This window comes from Panthera uncia, chromosome C2, assembly GCF_023721935.1.
Source record: "Panthera uncia isolate 11264 chromosome C2, Puncia_PCG_1.0, whole genome shotgun sequence".
NCBI lineage: Eukaryota > Metazoa > Chordata > Mammalia > Carnivora > Felidae > Panthera > Panthera uncia.
Genome location: NC_064810.1, coordinates 93,920,465 through 93,942,104, shown reverse-complemented (window position 1 = coordinate 93,942,104; position 21,640 = coordinate 93,920,465). Strand labels below are relative to the sequence as shown.

The following is a 21,640-nucleotide window of genomic DNA, read 5'->3' as shown; positions in this document are numbered from 1 at the left end:
CTCAGTTTCTTTCATCAATGTCTTTTTTTTAACCTTTTTAAAAAAAAAAATATTTATTTTGAGAGAGAGCGAGCAAGTGAGCAGGGGAAGGGCAGAGACAGAGGGAAGGAGAGGATCCCAAGCAGGTTCCACTCTGTCAGTGCAGAGCCTGACATGGGGCTCAAACTCTTGAACTGTGAGATCATGACCTGAGCCAAAATCAAGAGTCAGACACTTACCTGACTGAGCCACCTAGGCACTCCACCTTTATTATTTTTTAAAAATAAGCTCTATACCCAATGTGGGACTTGAAATCATGACCCTAAGATCAAGAGTCACATGCTCTTGATCTTGAGCCAGCCAGGTGTCCCTCATCAATAGCTTACAGTTTTCAGAGTACAAGCTCTTCACCTTCTTGGTTAAATTTATTCGTAAGTATTTTATTCTTTTCTTTCTTTGAAGTTTATTTTTATTTATTGTGAGAGAAAGATAGCAATCAGGGAAGGGCAGAGAGGGAGAGGGAGACACATCATAGAGCCTGATGGAGGGTTCAAATTCACAAACCAAGAAATCATGACCTGAGCCGAAATCAAGAGTTGGACACTTAACTGAGCCACCCAGGTGCCCCGTAAGTTTTTTCTTTTTTTCTTAAGTATTTACACTGAATGTGGGGCTTAAATTCACAACCCTGAGATCAAGAGTCATATGCTCTTCCAACTGAGCCAGCCACCCTGGTATTTTATTCTTCTGATGCAATTTTTATTACCACTTCCATGTTTTATGTATATATCATATTCTGCCTCTTTTTGTGTATCCCTTGACTAATTTTTATAGCTATAAGTGATTGATCTACTAACTTAACTATATATTTGCTTGTACTGTGAAATTTTCTCCTCTCAGTTTTCTTCTGGTTGTGGCCTTCTCTTTCTGTTTACAGAATTTCCATTAACATTTCTTGTAAAGCTAGTTTAGTAGTGATGAACTCTAACTTTTGTCTGGGATACTGTCTCTACTTCAATTCTGAGTGATAATTTTGCTGAATAGAGTAGTCTTGGTTGCAGGGGATTTTGTTGTTTTGTTTTTTCTTTCAGCACTTTATGCCACTCCCTTTTGGCCTGTAGAGTTTCTGCTGAAAATGAGCTGATAACCTTATGGGGTTTCCCATGTATGTAAGTTTGCTTTTCTATTGCTTTTAGGGTTCACTTTTTAATTTTTGTCATTTTAATTATATGTCTTGATGTGTATTATATACATATAATTATACATAATTATATGTATTGCCATTTTAATTATATGTCCTTGGTTTCCCTGTAAGGCTCTCTTTGCTTTTTGCACCTGGATGTCCGTTTCCTTCCCCAGGTTAAGGTAGTTTTCAGTTGTTATTTCTTCAAATACGTTTTCTGTTCCCCTTCTCTCGTCTCCTTCTGGAACCCCCTATAATGCAAATGTTCATACACTTGATAGATCACAGAGAGGTCCCTTAACTTATTCTCATGTATTACTTTTTCTTTTTGCTGTTCAGCTTGGGTGTTTTCCATTATCCTGTCTTCCAGATCACTGATCAGATCTGTATCCTCTAATCCACTGATTTCCTGTAGCCCATTTTTTTATTTTAGTTATTCTCTATCTGACTAGTTTTTAAATTTTATATCTCTGTGTTGAAGTTCTCCCTGAGTTCATCCATTCTTCTCTCAAGTCTGGTATCTTTATGGCCATTACCTTGAACTCCTTATCAGGCATATTGCTTACCTGTTTCATTAGCTCTTTTGTGGTTTTGCCTTCTTTCATTTGAGACCTATTCCTGTCTCCTCATCTTGTCTGTTTCTGTGAATTAATTAGGTCAGCTCCTTAGGTCTAGAAAGTAGTGTCCTTGTGTAGAAAGGGTCCTATGGTTCCCTGTAGCACAGTCCTCCCTGGTCACCAGAACCTGTTGTGGTTGATATGTGACTAATGCCGGCATGCTGGTTGGTGATGCTAGCCCTCTACCCAGCTGACTACAGTGATCATCCTCTAGTGTTGAGGATACACTGGTGGGCAGCGCTTATCCCCTGCACGGCTAATAAGCCCTGCTTCAGCCTCTACAGCGTGTGGACAGCCTATCTGCAGTGATCTGCTTTGCTTGCTGTGGGCTTACTGGTGGGTTGGGCTTGCTTCCTATGTGGCTGGCTCTGAGACCTGGTTGTAGCAGCTGTGAGTTTGCTGGTAGGGCTAGCCTGTAGCCCAGCTGTCTATAGTGAGCCTCTGTGACTGCTGCAGACACATCGACGGGTAGGGCTTTCTCAAACCTCTATAGCTAGCTGAGAAGTGCAGCTACAGCAACTGCAGGCGCACTGGTGTGTGGGGTTAGCTCCCTCCTCTCCAGAGCAAGAGTTGCTTTAGAGGGGTGCCCGCTGGCATGGGCAGTTTGGAGAGGGCAGGGCACACCATGCTAGGAAGGTAGGTTGAGAATGTCAGAACTGGCTTCCATAAGTGTTCGGCTGTCTAGGCTGGGAGGGGGCAGGAAAATTGGCAGGCACCAGCACTTTCCTTCCTGGAGAAAGCTACTAGATTTCCTGTAGATTCCTGCCCCTCCTGTATACATCCTCAAATGCGGCAACAAATCTCCCTCACATATACCCCAGGCACTTTTCAAACTGCTTTTTAGTTATTTAGTGTATTGGTTTTTAGAGGGTGGAGCCTTGGTTTCCTATAGCCCTCCAGCTCTCCTGGAGTTAAGCCCCACTGATGTTCAAAACCAGACAGTATGGAGACTGGTCTTCCCAGTGCAAGTCCCCAGGGCCATTGGTGTCCAGTGTGGGGTCGCTTCTCCTTGCCTGTGATGTCCTTCCCCTTTGTGGCTAGTCACTCCAGGGGTTTAGCTGTGGAAGATCTGTTCTGCCAGGCTTCAGGTTGTTTGCAGAGTGGAGCAGTTGCCTTGATATGTCCGTGGGATGAGGTGAATTCAGGGTTCTCCTCCACCATCTTTGCTTTCCTGTAAAATTTCTTCTAAAAAATTATATTACTCAGTTTTTCCACAATGGACAGTTAAACAAAGTTTAATATATCTTTTACACATTTCAAGAAGTAGCTTGTTCTAATTTATGAATGAAAACTGTAGTAGGCCATAAAATATTAACATAAGGCAAATATGTGAAAATTATTTCAGAGCTTGTTTTTCATAGATCTGGACCTACTGGTACAAGAATAGAACCTGCATTAGATGACTGACTGCAAACTTCTCCGTAAGTTGGCCTCCAGTAATAATGCTTTTTAAGGCCATTGGAGACTTCTGCAAGATACACATGTCCATCCACCACAAATGGCTCCACATCTGTATTGTCTGGTTTTAGACGGCCTGTTTGAATTAAGTCTGAATATGCCTGTGATTTTTAAGAAAAGAACAAACTATCATTAATAAAATAGGTTGTTCATTTATCGTAATTAAATTTCTATATTCAAGTTAGCTGTACTGATTTTCAGTTTAAAATATTTTGAGTAAATTACTGAATTTTATTATTTTCCACATACAGATTTTTGTTCACTTAATTTCACAATGAAATTAGAATCTTGCAAAATTTATTTCTAAGCTTTAAGGTATTTATCATTTTATGACTTCCAGAGTTAACAATTCTCAGTGTTACTGATTTTGTGGGCCAAAAGGTCCCATGGTCAAAATTCCTACAGGGGATCTTAAATGAGGGACATAAGGAGTTGTATATGCCCTTGAAAATTTGATGGCCAGGGACCCATTTCTCAGAAAAATAATCAGATTTTGGCATCCAACTCTCTGGAGTTCATAAACTCCCTGAAGCTCATTTATAGTCTGAGGCTAAGAGACCATTTCCATATTATTAGACGGTGGCCTGGCTGGTAGCCCCATTCTTTTTTCATTGTAGAATTTTCTTTGTTTACCTCATGGATCATTGGTATGTATGTAAGATCACACAAACATGTTAAGCTGGCTTGTCAGTAAGATTGTGTACAGAGATAGGCAGAAATGTAGACAGTAAAAGAAAACTTCAGTTGCTTTCTGCTTTATTCCAAGCTCACCTTAGTTTCTAGTGTGTAGAATATGTTTTTCTAAAATCAAGATTTAAATAGTATGTTTTATTACTCGTTTTGGTGGTAGTTTTGGATAGCCTTTTTGCAAATTGAGATTTTTAGCATCTTCTTTCCAAATCAAAATTATTTGTTACTATGCTTTTTGTTTTGAAAGTAGTATCAAGGGCTGTATTTGCATAAGCAGCAGTTAAAAGTACTGTAGGTCTCCAAAACCATGTCTTGGTTTAATTATTGGGCAGCAGATTAGAGATTGTGCTGCATCAAATTTAGAATAAATCAACAATTGTGATTTTTAAAATGTTTTAACTTTGGAGGAGTTGGGACTGTGTCATTCATTGATCTTTATATTAATATGTAGTATTTGAGATATTTTGCTATTTCAACCACAGAACTTTCCAGTCATTTTTAGGGTTTATTTTTAAATGTATCAGAACTGCAGTGTCTTACTATATTTTGTAATCATTCTTTTAATATTTATTTTTGAGAGAGAGAGAGAGACCAAGCAAGTGAGCAGGGGAAGGAGAGGGAGAGAGGGAGAGAGAGAATCCCAAGCAGGCTCAACTCTGGCAGTGCAGAGCCTGACACAGGGCTCCAACTCAACAAACATGAGATCATGACCTGAGCTGAAGTCAAGAGTCAGACGCTTAACCCACTGAGCCACCCAGGTGCCCCAATATGTTATAATCATTTCTAAGGCCACCTGTAAATGTCTGATGTTATAGAGAAGACCCCAGAAAAAGCCTTCAGTGAAGAAGAAAGAAAAAAAACCAAAACATACCACACATGTAGCTTCATCAAATTTGTTTCCCCAAATGTAGACATTAGAGAGTATGGGGTTTGTTTTCATGGACTGTGAAAGTGCAACAAGTCCTTCTCCCTTTATGTTGTTGTTCACTACTGACAACCTAGGGAGAAACAAGAAGTAATAACCCTGGAAACCAGTAAATACTTTCACAAAGAAGATGCATAAGTTAGCCAACAACATTTATTACATTTCTTTCTAAGTTTGTTATTTTAAGAGAGGGGGAGATAGAGGATCCGAAGTAGGCTCTGCACTTACAGCAGAGAGCTCGATGCAGGGCTCGAACTCACAAAGCCTGACATCATGACCTGAGCCAAAGTTGGTCACTTAACCCACTGAGCCACCCAGGCACCCTTGTTGAATTTTATGCTGTAAAATCTTGGCATTATTCTTCAGCGTCTGATGTAATCCTAAAATCCAAGAAACTTAGTTCTCTAATTGGATGTTTCATGTACCTAGTAGAGCTACCTACATTTTAGAAATCAATAGGCTGTTTTATATCATTCAGTAAATGTTTGGGGTGGATTACAAATATGCCCTTCAGGATTAAGTCATCCAAGTAGTATTTTCTTTGATTATTTTTAAGTCTTGGTCATATTGAATGATTGTGATTTTTCTATAGAAGTCAGGGTAAATACTATAGGCAGTAAGAATTCTCTCAGTCTTAAATCAATCATAAGTAGAATCAATATAATTTTTAATATTACTTTTGGAGGTGCCTGGGTGGCTCAGTCGGTTAAGTGGCCGACTTCGGCTCAGATCATGATCTCATGGTTCGTGAGTTTGAGCCCCACGTCAGACTCTGTGCTAACAGCTCAGAGCCTGGAGCCTGCTTCAGATTTGTGTCTCCCTCTCCCTCTGCCCCCTCCCCTGCTCACACTCTGTGTGTGTGTCTCTCTCTCTCTCAAAAATAAACATTAAAAAAAAAAAAATAGACATTACTTTTGAAAAAGAAATTGAAATGTTTAATATGTCAGTTTAGAAACTATTTTTATATTTCATCATGCATCTTGAGTTAAAGGGCTTGAGGTTAGTGTTTTAAAGGTTTAAATTTTTGTTATTTTGATTAAATAAAGTGATACTAACGCTTTAAGACTCCTGTTGTGTGAAGCAAGAGTTTCACTGAGATACTTTGCTCCTACATCTTCTATTCTGTTAAAAGAAAGATCTATTACTTCCAGAGTAGTATTGCTTTTCAGTACGTCAGCCAAACACACCATTCCATCACGAGTTATTTTATTGCTGGGAAAGGAAAAATACGTGTTACATTTGAAAATATGAAGTATTCTTCTTTTATTCATAGAGATTAACAGGCCTCAGAATTGTTATATAGAACAGTACTTTCTCATTCACTAAAAGATTTTAATCACTCAATTTCCCAAAAAGTTAATGAAATTTGCTATAAAATCTTACTTTCATTCTGGATTACTCATGATTAAATTGCTCATTCACATTGTAGGATATACAATATCAGTACAAGCTAAATACTAAGACTTAGGATAAAAAGGTGACAACAATGGTTGCATTTTCTGATCTTTGGAATTAGTATCTAATGGCGTATCCTATGTACTGTAAATGTTTACATAGATTATTTCCAGGACTTCTGGATTAATGTATTATCACTTACCAGCTCACATCAAGATAGCGTAGGCTTCTATTCAGATACAGTGCATCGCATAATTGTTTTATTCCACAGTTTTTCATATTATGCTTACACATGTGTAGTGCAACAAGGCAGTGATTTTCTTTCAACATGTGGCCTAGATGAACTGTGGGCTCTTCCTAAAAATAGGTAAAATCTTTTTCTAAAATACAATTTTGAAGCTGTACCTGTTTATTCCAAACATATGCTAAGTTATTTAAATTAGCTTTAAAGAAAATATCAAGACTATTAGTCTGTAATTTTCATTTGTTTTGGCTTGGCTTTTAAGAAAAATCATTTTTGCCACAAATGATACCTTATTTTAAAAATAGACAGTAGGCACTTGCAAGGTACAGTGACTAAGTGATGTAAAGTAAAAGAGGCTGGTTTTAAAAAGGCATAATCCTAAACAATCATTCCAGGTGGAAAAAAAAAAAAAATTGGTCCCATGACGTATTGAGCATGTTAAGCCCCCTTATTGTTGTCCTCTCAGTCTCTAAATTTTTCTTACACCCTCCATATGTTCCTGAACTTTTCTCTTGATTCCTACTCTTCATAGTCTTTAGACAAAATACACATTTCCCAATGTTGTTTCTATTTAAAAACACTCATTAATCCTGTGATATCTAGTTCTTCCCTTTTATAATCATCCCAAATTTCTAAATACGTTTTACTCTTCTAGTCACTGGAAGACTTATTTTTAATTCCAAAATCTAGCTGCTTCCAGGCAAAAGGTAAATAGCCTCAATGAGGATTTGAATACCAAGCACTTTAAATTTTTAAGAGTCAGAGTCTTGAAATGAATGGGTCAGAGTATTTTATGGTAAGAAGTTCTCTTGCTTGATTGCTGTATTTATAAGAAGTTTTACAGTCACTGGAAATGCTGAATACAAACATGGATAACTATGCTCAAATTACGTACTTCTACATAATACTCTGAGAAAAACCTACTTTGAGAAAAAGTTTAAAAGTTAAACAAGACCACGTGGCAATAGCAGATAGTACATGAGTTTTATAATAAAAGTATATGAGCTTTATAATAAAACTGTCCAGGGGTGCCTGGGTGGCTCAGTCGATAAAGCGTCTGACTCTTGATTTCAGCTCAGGTCACGATCTTATGGTTCATGAGTTCAAGCCCCACAACGGGCTCTCTGCATACAGTGCAGAACCCGCTTGGGATCTCTCTCTCCCTCTCTCTCTACCCCTTCCCTGTTTGCGTGCGCTCTCTTGCTCTCAAAATACCCTTAAAACTGTCCAGATACTTGCATTATACTAGCTGTATGACTTTGAGCAAATTATTTCATCTAGCTGAGTCTCAGTTTCCTTTCCTGTAAAACAGATAAAATTCTACTTCCCTCACAGAATTAAATTAACAAAATACGTGGCCCCAAATAAGTGTTCTATAGAACACTGCAAAGCATTTATTATTATTCAGTGTTCTGTAATCCTGTATCTTATTTAAATTATTGCTGACACTGAAATAGATACACCCAAAGGAAGCTATAGTTTAGGATCTTAACAAATGCAAACTGATCACTTATGGGGCCAAATACTGCTCTGCATGGTGCCTGAAACAGAGGACATGATACATATTTGTGTTTTATGCTTTGCATTTTTTTTTTAGGTCAAGAAATTCGGTCGAGTGACCACCCTTATTAAGGGACGGAACTAGAACCAGAAATAGTAAAGAGTTTTTAGGTCAATTCGCTGAGTTTGACAATTTGCCTAAGATGATGCCTGGCATCAGTATCTTTCCAAGCTCCTCAGATAAATGGAATTCATTAAATGGAACAGGTTTGCAGGCTTATGTTTGGGAACAGCACAGTATGAGGAAGCACATGAGGATTCTACTCCACAGCCACTGAAGAAACTAGTGCTCACAGGGAGAGAGAAGGTGGTGGCTGCCTTAGAGAGGGATAGAAAGCAGGCTAGAGTTTACCTGACTGGCTAAACTCTCAGCACCAGGCTGAGAGCAAGGGCTTGGACCTGAGAAAGGCCTTTGGGCTTTTCATAACTCTCAGATTTGGGAATGACGACATCACTCAACACACAAGAGGAATCGTGCTTCTGATGTGATTTCATATAGTTTAACACACTTATTTCTTAGAGGCTTTAATCCAGAAAATTTTGATTTAGCCTTCAAATGTCACATCCTCAATCTGAGAACCTTCTCTGCCACTTCTAAAAGAATGTTAAAGGAATAAGGAGAAGCCTTGACAGCAGGTACCATGTTTTCCCTCATCTTGTCTCCAGTAGGTAGCTTACCTATAGGATCAAGTCCAGACTTCCCAGGCTGCTATTCACTCACATTCTGCCATTATTACTCATAATTTCAAAAGTGGTTTAATGATACCAATACAACAGACAACAAAACAATTTACACTGAGCTTTTATAATCCAGCCTTTAAAACTTGAATCATTTGGGGGCACCTGGGTGGCTCAGTAGGTTAAGCATCTGACTTCAGCTTAGGTCATGATCTCACGGTTTGTGGTGAGACCACACATGGGGCTCTGTGCTGACAGCTCAGAGCCTGGAACCTGCTTTGGATTGTGTGTCTTCCTCTCTCCCTGCCTCTCTCCCTGCCCCTCCCCCACTTGTTCTCTCTCTCTCAAAAATAAACATTAAAAAAATTAAAAAAAAAATAAAACTTTAATCATTTGTTTTTGTCTAAACTACTTTGCCTCTCTACAGGTTTACTCACTGTTAATCTGAGTTTACAAGAAAAAAAAAAAGACATGTTTACTGCTTAAATAAGCAACATCTAAAATCATGACTCAATTTTTCTTCAAGTAAGCTTTTGTTTGTAAATGCAGTTAATTCTAAAAATATAATGCATTCATGAACCTTGACATAACCTTCAATAAATAGTACCTTCGTTTTATTCACATATAATATTAGCTGTCATCACTTTGAATACATACCTGTTCACCATACAGTATAGGTCGGTTTAGGTTTATTCCCTTAATTGTTTGGTTTTGAGTTAGGACTGTAGCAAATGCTATCACACTTTGCATTCCCTAAAAACAATAAATTCATTAAGGAAACTGACAACATATTTAACATCCCTATTTCAAAATCAGTAACCTGGATTCAGTTAAATAAATTGTATTTTGAATTGTAAACCTTGTGTGGTCAAATTCAGAAATGAATGATCACTGTGTTCTTTTCTCCCTGGCCTAAAATCTGTAACATGATGGGGAGTTCTGAAAGTTTCACAGTCCATTTCCTAGGATGTTTACCTCCAGGTTTGCTCCTAAGTCCTCAAGGTACTGTGTGTTGCAGACAGACCTCAGATACACAGATACACGCGTGGGTCCCAGCTAGCACTCTGCACTACTGAGAACATAGTGTAGAACACGGTACAAGTGTTATGCATACTTGAACCCTCAGTGTGTGTGAGTGGTGGCAAAGATTTACTAATCCATTTTTCACAGCTTCCACAGGCCTCCCTCTTTACCTTTTTGGAAGGGCCTAATTCTTCCCCATTTCTGTGATGGACACCACCGACCACACCCAGGTGTTACACCAGAAAACCTGGGCTTCCTCGCACTCCGCCACTCCACTCACCCTCCCATCCAATTAATCAGTAAGTCTTAAGAGATTCTGTCTCCAAAAGATGTCTCAATTAGCCCATCTGGGTGCCACCACCCCAACCCCAGTCCTTATTGTCACCTGGACTACTGTAGTAACTTCCTAAATGGTCTGTGAGCTTCCTCTGTCACTCTCTAATTCCCCAACAAAGAAACCAGAGATCTTTTTAAAGGACCAATCAGATAACATCACTTCTCAAAGCCTTTCCATGACACACATTTATAACAATCCCCTCTTCCCCTGATGTATGACCCGCAACCCATACAACATTGCTGGATCTGGCCTCTGCAAACCTCCGCCTTCATTTTGAGATACTCTTAACTCCCTCATCCACTCTGGCTTTTGAGTTCTTAAAACCCGCGGAGTCAGTATTTCGTTACTCATGTACTTCTCATGATTTTTGCTATATTTGGGTGTCAGTTTTATTATTTACTTAATAGTTTTCCATTGAATCAATTCACTTTCTCCATCTTATTTTAAAACTCACTACTATAAATGGAAAACCTTAAAATAAGTAAATTCCTCAAAATAAGCATCTGTAAAAATAAATACATGAGTATTAAAATCGCCTCAGTCTGTATTAGTAATGCCACCCATACAACACTTGGGGCAGCACTATCTTAGAGTCTGTATGTGTTGGACCCCTGCCTTGAATGTTCTGCCATGGATGCTTTCCAAGGCAGTTTTTCCTCATCCTTCATGACCAAGTGTTACCTCCTCAGATATTAGAAACTACCCTAACCTGAAGATTACCTCCTACTTGGCAATCTTTGTAGCACTTTTCTCTTTATTGATGTTTTCCCAACTGGAATATAAGCTTTCTAATGAAGTAGCATTTTTTAAATAAGAAACAACAATAACAACAGAAAACACCACAATCTTTTTCTCAAAAGATCCCATATAGGTTAAGAAGGGTTATAGATGGAAGCTTAGGAAGAATTTTATTCTAAGTATTCCTCTATAATAAATACAATCTGATTTTATTAATAGCACTATTATGCCTAATAGTATAAAAAAAACCACCTTTTTCTCTGATATTAGGGGAAAGCTTAATCATTCCTAAGATGGTCATTTAGCTGGTCTAACAATTACCTATCCTGGTTTCCAGGGAGAATGACGCAGTACCTAGGCGATATTTCTTATAACCATTTTACTCACCAGATCACAGTCACCCAGATCTAATTTTTCTAAGGATGAATTAATTTGCAGCATTGCAGCAAAAAACATTCCACCTTTATTTTCAATCTTGTTTCCAGTCATTCTTAGGTATTTCAGAGTTGTATTCTTCTGAAAAGGAAAAGAACCAAAACTTCGTTAAATTTTAGTCCACAGAATTCTTGTTTGATTACATGAGTTAGGAGACTATATTACTATTTGTAGACTCATCAGTTTTTCATGAAGACAGAAGAGGATACACTCCTTAAAGGTACCATTCAGCTACTCATAAAAATCTAGCTTAATTTTTTAGTGGAGAGAATGCCCAGGAAACAGATGCCCAAAAATGCCCAGTAAATGAAGCAGATTTTAATAAATTTTCCTTTCACTGGGAAATCTATAAGTTTGTTTTCTAACAGAATTATGCCACTTTTTTTTTTTTGAGGTGAAATTCACATAACCCAAAGTTAACCATTTTAAAGTGTACAATTCACTGGCTTTTAATAAATTCACAGTGTTATACGGCCATCACATAGCTAGTTCCAAAGTATTTTTATTACCTCCTCAAAAGGAGACACTATACCCATTAAGTACTCATTCCATATTCTCCCTGTATCACTTCTAAAGGAATATAATTTCTCAAACATTTGCAAAGTTTAACTCCTCTTATTCCACTCTTTTGATAATTCTTTCACAAATAAAACTACAGACATTTCAATATGCTGATGAGTAAATATCAGAAGACATGTAAGTGCAAATAGTTAAAGTTAATCCAAACCCCTTAAGAGCAGGAAGAAGGCAATGATGTCTACTGTTAACACTTCTATTTAATATTGTACTGGAGATTCTAGACCAAGCAATTAGGCAAGGAAAAGAAACAAAAAAGGCATCCAGATTGGAAAAGAAGTAAAACCATCTCTGCATATAATGTGATCTTATTTATGGAAAATCCAAAGGAATCCACCAAAAAAGCTGTTAGAACTAGTGAGTTCAGTGAGACTGCAGGGCAAAAGACCAATTGTGTGTGTGTGTGTGTGTGTGTGTGTATTTTTTTTAATCGTATTTCTACACACTAGCAATGAACAACCCAAAACTGAAATTAAGGTTATCCCATTTACAATAGCATCAAAAAGAATAAAACGTTAGGAATAAATTTAGCAAAAGCAAGACTTGTACGTTAAAAACAAAGCACTGTTGAAGGAAATGAAAAACCTAAATAAATGGAAACCCTTCCCATGTTCGTGGATCAGAAGACTTAATACTGTTAAGATGGCAATACTCCCCAAACTGATCTAAAGACTGAAAGCAATTCCTCTCAAAAATCCTTGTTTTTCTTGCAGAACTTGATAAACTGGTCTTAAATTTCATACGGAAATGCAAGGGACCAGCACATCTTGAAACAGAAAGGACCCATGCTTCTTGACTTCAGAACTGGCTACAAACTACAGTAATCAAGATAGTGTGGGACTGGCATAAGGATCAAAATACAGGTTAATAGAATGAAGAATAGAGAAATAAGAAATAAGCCATTTATAATCGATCGAGAAAATTAATGGGGAAGAACAGTCTTAAATAGTATTGGGACAACTGGATATCCACATGCAGAAGAATGAGGTTAGACTCCCACCTCACATCATATACAAAAATTGACTCAAGATGGATCAAATAACTAAATGAAAGAGCTAAAACAAAACTGTTAGAAGAATACGCAAGTGTAAATCTTCATGACTTCGAGTTAAGCAAAGCTTTCTTAGATATAACAACAAAAGCACAAACAACAAAAGAAAAAATAAATCGAACTTTATCAAAATTAAATAATTTTGTGCTTCAAAGGACAGACACCATTAAGGAAGTGAAAAGGCAACCTAAACTACAGAATGAGAGAAAACATTTGCAACTCATGTATCTGATAAGGGACTTACATCCAGAACATGTAAAGAACTCTCACAGTTTAAAAAGACAAACCATTTAAAAATGGGCACCGAATAGACGTTTCTCCAAAGAATGGCACATGCAAAGATGCTCAACATCATTATTTATGAGGGAAATGCGAATCAAAACCACAAAACCTCTTCATATCCACCAGGATGGCTAAAATCAAGACCGTAACAAGTGCTGGTGAGGATGTAGAGAAATTAAAACACTCCACATTGCTGGTGGAATCATAAAAAGGGACAGCCACTTTGGAAAACAGTTTGGCAGTTTCTCAAGATGTTGAACACCATTACCAAATGATCTAGCAGTTTCACTCCTAGGTATATACCCAAGAAAATGGAAAACCTATGCACACAAAAATGTGCAAATATTCACATTATTATATATAATTCACATTATTATAGCATTATTATAGACAAAAAGTGGAAACCCAAATGTCCTTTAACTGATAGATGAAGAAAATAGGATATATCCAAACCATGGAATATTATTAGGCAATAAGAAGGAATGAAGTGTGTTACAATATGGATGAACACTCACTGGGGAGTGAAAGAAGCATGGAGAAGGGTTGCTAATGGCTTTGCGGCATCTTTGGGGGATGAAAAGTTCTAAAAATAGGCAGTGATGGTTGCACAATTCTGAATATACAAAGACCCACAGAGCTGAACACCTTAAAGGTAAATTTTTATGGAAAAAAGTAAAATTTTCTGTATGTGAATTATACCTCAATAGAGCTGTTTATTTTTAGGGGTACCTGGGTGGCTCAGTCAGTTAAGTGTCTGATTCTTGGTTTTGGCTCAGGTCATGATCTCACGGTTCATGGGTTTGATCCCCACACCGGGCTCTATGCTGGCAATGTGGAGCCTGCTTGGGATTCTCTTTCCCTTTCTCTTTGTCCCTCCCCTGCTCGCTCACTCTCTCAAAATAAATAATCATTTTTTTAAAACTGAGTTCAAAAGTGCTTGTAATATTACATTTTAATACATCGAAGTGCAATAAAAGTACACATTTGCATAATAATGTAAGTTCACAGTGATATTTTATTATGTTGATTACAAGCTATCAGAAGTTAAAATTCCCAAAGAAAATGTTGGTTTAAGGTATTTAAATGCTTACATGTAGTGCTTTAGCAATCAATTCTCCACCTTCGGGCCCAATATCATTAAACATAAGATTTAAATAAATGAGTTTATGTTGTTTCTATAATAAGGAGAGAAAAGAAACTATTATTAGGAATGCAATTATTAGGAAACAAATCAATCTAGGAGCTGCTTTATTTAAATAAAAGTATTCACCTCCAAAGAAAATCTTTGCAACATAGAAAATCTGTAAGTCCAGCACGAGAAACTACCATTAAGGGCCGGGGGAGGGGGTGGAGATTACCATTCTCATTTAAACATAATTGCAATATAAATGAAAGAAAAAGACCACATTCCTTTTTGATCAATGATTCAAAGTACGAATGTGCTTACAAAGTGTGAGTGTACAAGTTTGCAAAAGAGGACTCAGGAGCTCTAGGTATCAGTAGTCTACTGATAAATATACAGGTGGATTTTCAGTGTATTTCAAGTGTTATAAATATAGTGCAAGGTCAGGACCTGGACATTTTGCAAAACTATCACTTTGTGGGTGTGCCACGAGACTAGGTGGTTTCACTGTAAACAGAACATTTTGATGACTTTTGCAGCATTTTTGTAATTGTTGAGAATAAATTATTTAGTTTATATTCTTTTTTAATCTTCACTCTGTCCTTACGTTGTGTGCTATCTCATGGATAGGAGAATTTTAAAATCACTTTTAAGCTCATTGGAAACATGTTTAGCAGTTGAGATTGGGACAAGTAAGAACTTAAAAAGTGAATTCAAGAGAGGTAGTGAGTAAGTGATATATGCTGCCTTAAACATTTTAACTGAAAAAACAGACACATACACATATTTGCCAATCGTCTGAGGGTGGAACAAGGGCCTTTTCTTAAAGTACACCTATCTGATTGGTGGACCACACGTTTTTTGTTTTGTTTTGTTTTGTTTGTTTTTTTGACCATACTGTATTTCTTACATAAAATGCAACCATAATGCAGCACTTCAGCCTGGGCAGTTCCAAAGTGAAGTCTGTAATAAAGGGTTAACTTAGCAGGCTTAGGGTATTCAAACTCCGCACATTCCAAAGAAAGGACTGGTTCTTAACTGACTCCTGGGAAAAAAACAAAAAGAACTAAGAACATGTTGCAGTAAAATACCTGAAGCAGTCTTGCAGCATAGTATGCACCAACATCACTCATGAGGTTATATCTAACATCCAAACCTGGAGAACACGGATGAATAGAGGCAGATATTCCTTATAATGAATAATTAAAATCAGGAAAATGAAAGCAAGAGGCAACGATTCTTAAGGAAGCATATACCATTAATATGTGGATTCTTCTTTAAAATTCTGGAAAGAATCCAAAAATCTTCACCTGTTATTCTTTCTGCTGGCATTAAGCGACTGTTACCAGGAATGTTTAATATGATTCCTTCCAATCTGTTAAAATACAAAAAAGAAACCCAGTAAAGAAATAAAAGCACTTTTTCCCTCATGTGTAAATAGTAACGTCATGAATAGCATTTACTGAAACCAAGTATGTGTCACAATATAGATTTACATCAAGTAACTTAAGAGGGCTGAATATTCTACAGATTTTACAGACACTTTTATATTATAGAATTTTTCTCACACACAAAACAATGTATCTCCACTTGACAGATAATGACATCAAAGACTTCAACGATTTTCATAAATAAATCCAGCCCACAGGAGTTCAGCACAAATCTGGAGCCGAGAGCCACTGGTCTCGTGTTCGTCCCCATATACTCCGCTACCTCCGGGACTAACACTGTCCATCATCTACCTCTCTGAATCAAAAAGTACGTCCATTTTAAAAAGGATTTGCAAGTGGCTTTAAACAAATCACTCAGTATTCCAGAATTTTCACAGATGATTATCAGTGAATATTACTTATGTAATCAAGTATTTGTCTTCCTTACCCCTTTTCAATTTCTTCATCCACTTCCTGGAGTAGATGCCATACAAAGGAATTAATTTTCCTGGACTTTTCCATACATAGATTATAATAATCTTCCTGGAGACTGCCAATAATTTCTGGAACTTTTGAAAAAGTAGTGCATTACTCTTCACAATGTGAATTATACCGGGACCTTTCCTTTTCCCTCTACACCCTCCCCACTGCCCCCCGCAAAAAAAAAAAAAAAAAAAAAAAAAAAAAAAAATTACACTTCTTCCAAAGATATGAATGTGTATGTGAATAGAGTCAGGGGTAAGGAAGAAAAGGAGATGGGATTAAGAGCAAGAGGGGGAAAATAGAAGGAATCGAGGCGAATGAAAATGCCATTCGAACAAGAGCCATAGAAGCCCCCACTGAGGGTAGGCAGACACTAACTGGGAAGCGACACAAAGGGAGAAGAACTACAGGCCTGGTAGCTGAGGAAAAGGATATTCATAAAAATTAAATATTTTGTCCAAAACCATACAGCTAATGAGGGCAGAGTATAAAAACTGACTCCAAAGCCTCTTTCCACTCTGCCACCTTAGGTTAGGATGACTCACAATTTCTTATCATGACTTCAGATAAAGACAATTCTATCAGAAAATCTAAACTTTAAAAAGATCTGAAAAATCACCACATCCCATAGGCTTCTTGGATACCCTCTATACCATGCAGGTTGATGCATCTTTGAATATAGCTGTCAGTTCCTCCTTACACTAAGTGGAGGCCTGGCTCATAGCAGCTCTTCACCTACCCTAGCCTTCCATTTCCTCTATTTTTTTTTTTTTAAGTTTATTTATTTTGAGAGAGAAGGAACCAGTGGGGAGGGGCAGAAGCGTGGGGACAGAGGATCCAAAGCAGGCTCTGTGCTGACAGCAGCGAGCCTGATGTGGGACTCGAACCCACAAACTGTGGGATCATGACCTGAGCCCAATTTGGACACTTGAGCCACCCAGACACCCCCTTTTCCTCTTTCTAAAGATTGATTTTGCTCTGTTCAGCCCTTAACAAAGAAGACTGAAACAAAGCAGGAGTTGAACTCTCTCCTTTGTTACACCTGCTGCTTTCCTTAAAGGTCTTAGTTTTTCATATTAATTTAAAAGGATCTTTTGCCAGACCCACGCCTTCCAGGGTGGAAGCTATGCTGTCACTCTCCTTAGAAGCACATGCCACTATCTTTGTTTTTGTCCTATCTTTTGTGTAAGTCTCTTGAAAAAAAAAATCTGTGCTCAGAGATCTCACGACTCAACCAACCTAGTGTCTTCAGAGCCAGCCTCTTTGAGTCTCTGCATCTCAACAGATGTTCTTTGCTGAGATTTTTGCTGAGTAGATTTCTACATTATATGAACCCAAGAGTTTACTAAACAAATTTGCAAAACAAGATTTAAGATGAGGAACGTTGTATTAAAAAGGAAAGCAGTAAACTTTTCTTAACAGTTTTTAAGAATAAGCTTCAAAGGGTCACTTGGGTGGCCCAGTCGGTTGAGCGTCCGACTTCGGCTCAGGTCACGATCTCATGGTCTGTGAGTTCGAGCCCCCGCGTCAGGCTGTGTGCTGACAGCTCAGAGCCTGGAGCCTGCTTCGGATTCTGTGCCCTCTCTCTCTGCTCCTCCCCCGTTCATGCTCTGTCTCTGTCTCAAAAATAAATAAAAACATTAAAAAAAAAAAAAAAAAGAATAAGCTTTAAAGGGGCACTTGGGTGGCTCAGTCGGTTGAGCGTGTGACTTCAGCTTGGGTCACGATCTCATGGTTTGTGAGTTCGAGTCCCGCGTTGGGCTCTGTGCTGACAGCTTGATATTGTCTCCCTCTCTCTCTGCCCCTAACCCACTCACATTCTGTCTCTGTCTCTCCCAAAAATAAATAAACATTAAAAAAAATTTAAATAATAAGCTTTAACAAAAATTAACCCACTTATTCCAGACAACTTGGAAATTTCAGTATAAAAAAAAAATAAACATTTATCAGCAATCCCACTGCCAAAGAACCATTATAACTGAGGCCTGTGGGTATTTCCTCCCAAATGTTTTTCTCACATATGTACTTATTAGCATTTTTAAACAAAATTGGAATATTTCAGTACAGTTCCAGATCTTTTAACATTATGTTGTGAGTTTTCCCATGTCATTCTCTGAAAATTTTTTATGTTAACAGAATTTCCTCTCTTGTGTGTGGAGGTACCTAAGAAACCCTTCACTTATTTTAGGAAGTCTTCATGTATTTAAACAACATTTTAGCACAATATCTCCCAAATTGTGCTCTTTAGAATACTAATCTATGAAATGATCAAAGATACTCTGGGGCACCTGGGTGGTGCAGTCAGTTGGGCATCTGACTTTGGCTTAGGTCATGATCTCACGGTTCTTGAGTTCAAGCCCCACATCAGGCTCACTGCTGTCAGTGCAGAGCCCGCTTGGATCCTCTATCCCCGTCTCCCTGTACCCCTACCCCGCACGTTCTCTTTCAAAAATAAATATTTTTTAAAAAAGATGTTCTAAGTAGAATAGATCTTATTGTCAGATAAGCTTGGGAAGCGCTGCAGTAAACAAAGCTAAACAGACCCCTATCTGTATAACACTTCTCTGGACATTAAAAACACTCAAGAGCGTAAAGAGTCTTCAAATTATTGAGCCCGGAGAGAAGGGAGAATAAAAATACTCCATCTCCCAGACTTATGTGACCAGGGTTCACATGGAATTCAATCTACAAAATGCTACTTTAGCATTCTCGACAGGAAACAAAGCAAACAGATCTCAAGCACATTTACTTGTTGGAGCTGGACTCCCACTGGGCTTGTTTCCTCCCTTCTACTACCTTCCTTGTTTTGTTTTTTAAATTTTAACAATTATTTTTGAGAGAGACAGATGGACAGACAACGCAAACGGAACGGGGGGAGGGACAGACAGAGAGGGAGACACAGAATCTGAAGCAGGCTCCAGGCTCCGAGCTGTCTGCCCAGAGCCTGACACGGGGCTCGAACTCACAAACCATGAGATCATGACCTGAGCTGAAGTCGGACCCTCGACCAACTGAGCCACCCAGGAGCCCCATCCTTGGTGTTAAAAACAGAAGACTACCGTGAGAATCTCTGAGGCTCAGTGCCTGCCTTCAGCTGGCCACAGCACACCCGGGACATGCAGGAGAAATGCGTCAGACTTAGAAATCCTGTTTCTTTGAAAGAAGGAGGGAATCTTAAACTATACACTAAATATAGCTAAAAAAAGTTAATATGAAAAATTCTTATTACCCGACTGTGGATTTAAAGTGTTTAAAAGTTTCTGGTATATTTTTCCTGTTATGCTCTCTTTCATTTAAAATTCACCTAAGTACTGTATGTTGGGATTTTATGGCATCAGTAATTTATTTCCTGTATTCATATTCACGGAAAATAATGTCAGTGTTCCAATTGTAAAGCTAAGACTAGGAATACCAGTTACACAAGAAAATGTCAAAGTCTAACCCAAATGTCATTTTTAATCCATGCCAAAGTCTTATATTCAAAATATTTTCCACCTAGGACCACTTTTTAAAAATTCTATATTAAAAAAAAAAGTGGGCAGGGGCTCAATTTGGAGGTGGTCCCCTATGCCCTCCTACACTGGCAAGTACTGGGGAAATCCAAGGGTTGGGAGTGAGTCAGAGTAAGTGCCTATCCAGGATCAGCTGTGTGACTTTGAACAAGTACAAGTTATTTAAATTCTCCCATCTTAAACTTCCTCTTATGCTAGAGGCAGAGCTAGACGCCCATCTCACAGATGCAGTAAGGAATAGGTAAAGCTTCTAGCACAGTTCCATATCTACAAGCACACAACCCTTTAAAACAAGCATCCAGGGGCCCCTGGGTGGTCTGACTTAGCTCAGGTTATGACCTCACTACTCATGAGTTCAAGCCCCACATGACCTCTGTGCTGACAGGTCAGAGCCTGGAGCCTGCTTTAGGATTCTGTCTCCCTCTCTCTCTGCCCCTCGCCTGCTCGTTCTCATTCACTCTCTCAAAAATAAACATTTAAAAATATATTTAAAAAGACAAAGAAACAAAAACAGGCATCCAAAATGGAAACAGTGAGGAATACCTGGGTGGCTGAGTCAGTTAAGCAACCCATTCTTGATTTCTGCTCAGATCATGAGCTCATGGTTCTTGGGTTTGAGCCCTGCAAAAGGGGTCCTACTGAGCCTGTTTGGGATTCTCTCTCTCTCTCCCCCTTTCTCCCTCCCTGCCCCTCCCCTGCTACGTGCTCTCTCTCAAAAATAAATAAACTTAAAAAAAAAAAAAAATGGACGGCAGGAGGATGGGGCAGGAGGAAGGAGGCTGGAGGAGGCAGGAGGAGGGGTGTGCAGACCATACTCAAGACCCTCTTGCCCACCCAGGCCCCGCTTTCTGGAGCTTGCACACAAAAAAGGGCCCAAGAGGAGCACCTACACACCCTTCCCTGAGACGGGAGAGCAAATCAATAGACACACCTCCCCCAGGACAACCTATCAAGTGAAGGGCAGACCCTCGGGGAGGAAGGGGGCGGATCGTGGGGCTCCCCTCCCACCCACATGTGGGGGGCCCCGAAGTTCTGGCCACAGCTGGGGTTCCCAGGGGCACCCTCCTGCCAAGCCGCCTCAGGCCGGCAGCCGGCTCGGAGGAAAGGGCTGGTGCGAGCAAGCCCGCGGCTGGGGTAGCGCCCCTCGCCCGCTCCACCTGGCCAGGCAGGCGCCGAAGGACACCCTATTTCTTACCGCTCCTGTCGGCCGGGGCCCAGGACGTAGTAGGGATTGTAGTGGGAGCGGGAGGAGGAGACGGGGACTTAGCCCGGGCCGCCACCTTCCCACCGCCCCGCATGTCCCTTTACGCCCCCAGAGACGCGGTGGAGTTGTCATGACGACCGCGCGCATGCGCCTGCCCAGTCCCAGGCCTCCTGCCAGCTGCACCAGGGCTCGGGTGACCGCCAGACGCTGAACGCCACCTCCAGCCCACTGCGCATCCATTACCCACTTGGGCCCTTGAGGCCTGTCTGGGCAGGCGGTGACCGCCAATGCTATGGAGGCTCCTCGGTCACCCCCGCCTGGCTTCGGGTCACCTTGACCTGGGTTAAAAACACAGACGGAGGGTGCCCCGGTTCCTTTGCAGGGAGAAGTTCTTGAGGTTTAGTGGGCACGGCTGATAGGCTGGGGGCCAGGGCTACAATGACGATTGTGACACAGTCCCCTCCCCAAAGCGTGCACATATCTGCGGGGGGCCAAGTACAGAAGAACGTGGTAGCACCAGGACAGATAAGGTCCGGAGCTAAGGAAGCTGAAAGGGGTATGTAGATCAGTCTTGTGTTGGGGCGGGGGTATCAGGGAGGGCTTTTTGTCGGAGGTGACTCTCTGACCGGCCCCAGCGAATCCGTCCCAGGTGCTGGAGACACACAGGTACTTGGGGCTGCCTAGATGAGTATGTTGGGGGGGGGGGGGGGGGGGGGG

At 39.6% G+C, this 21,640-nt stretch overlaps 2 protein-coding genes across 6 annotated transcripts in view; one reads left to right on the top strand and one right to left on the bottom strand.

Moving 5' to 3' along the window:
• Positions 1-2,998: 2,998 nt before the first annotated feature.
• Positions 2,999-21,029, bottom strand: LRRC34 (leucine rich repeat containing 34). Of its 2 annotated transcripts, XM_049629623.1 has the most exons (11): positions 20,915-21,029; positions 16,173-16,293; positions 15,551-15,669; positions 15,386-15,450; positions 14,263-14,346; positions 11,215-11,343; positions 9,387-9,482; positions 6,450-6,604; positions 5,909-6,064; positions 4,799-4,925; positions 2,999-3,338 (listed from the first exon to the last, which is right to left on the bottom strand). In XM_049629623.1, the coding sequence occupies exons 1-11, from the start codon at positions 21,015-21,017 to the stop codon at positions 3,135-3,137; spliced, it is 1,359 nt and encodes a 452-aa protein (XP_049485580.1). In that variant the 5' UTR covers positions 21,018-21,029; the 3' UTR covers positions 2,999-3,134. The 2 variants fall into 2 exon arrangements, with proteins under 2 accessions (XP_049485580.1, XP_049485581.1); XM_049629624.1 differs by lacking the exon at positions 4,799-4,925 and having other exon boundaries at positions 3,228-3,338.
• Positions 21,029-21,640, top strand: part of LRRIQ4 (leucine rich repeats and IQ motif containing 4) — a 22,270-nt gene continuing 21,658 nt past the window's right edge. For 3 of the 4 annotated variants that reach the window (XM_049629620.1, XM_049629622.1, XM_049629619.1), the window contains exon 1: positions 21,029-21,479. The gene's annotated coding sequence lies outside the window, so the exon portion shown is untranslated. The other variant, XM_049629621.1, reaches the window with a different exon arrangement.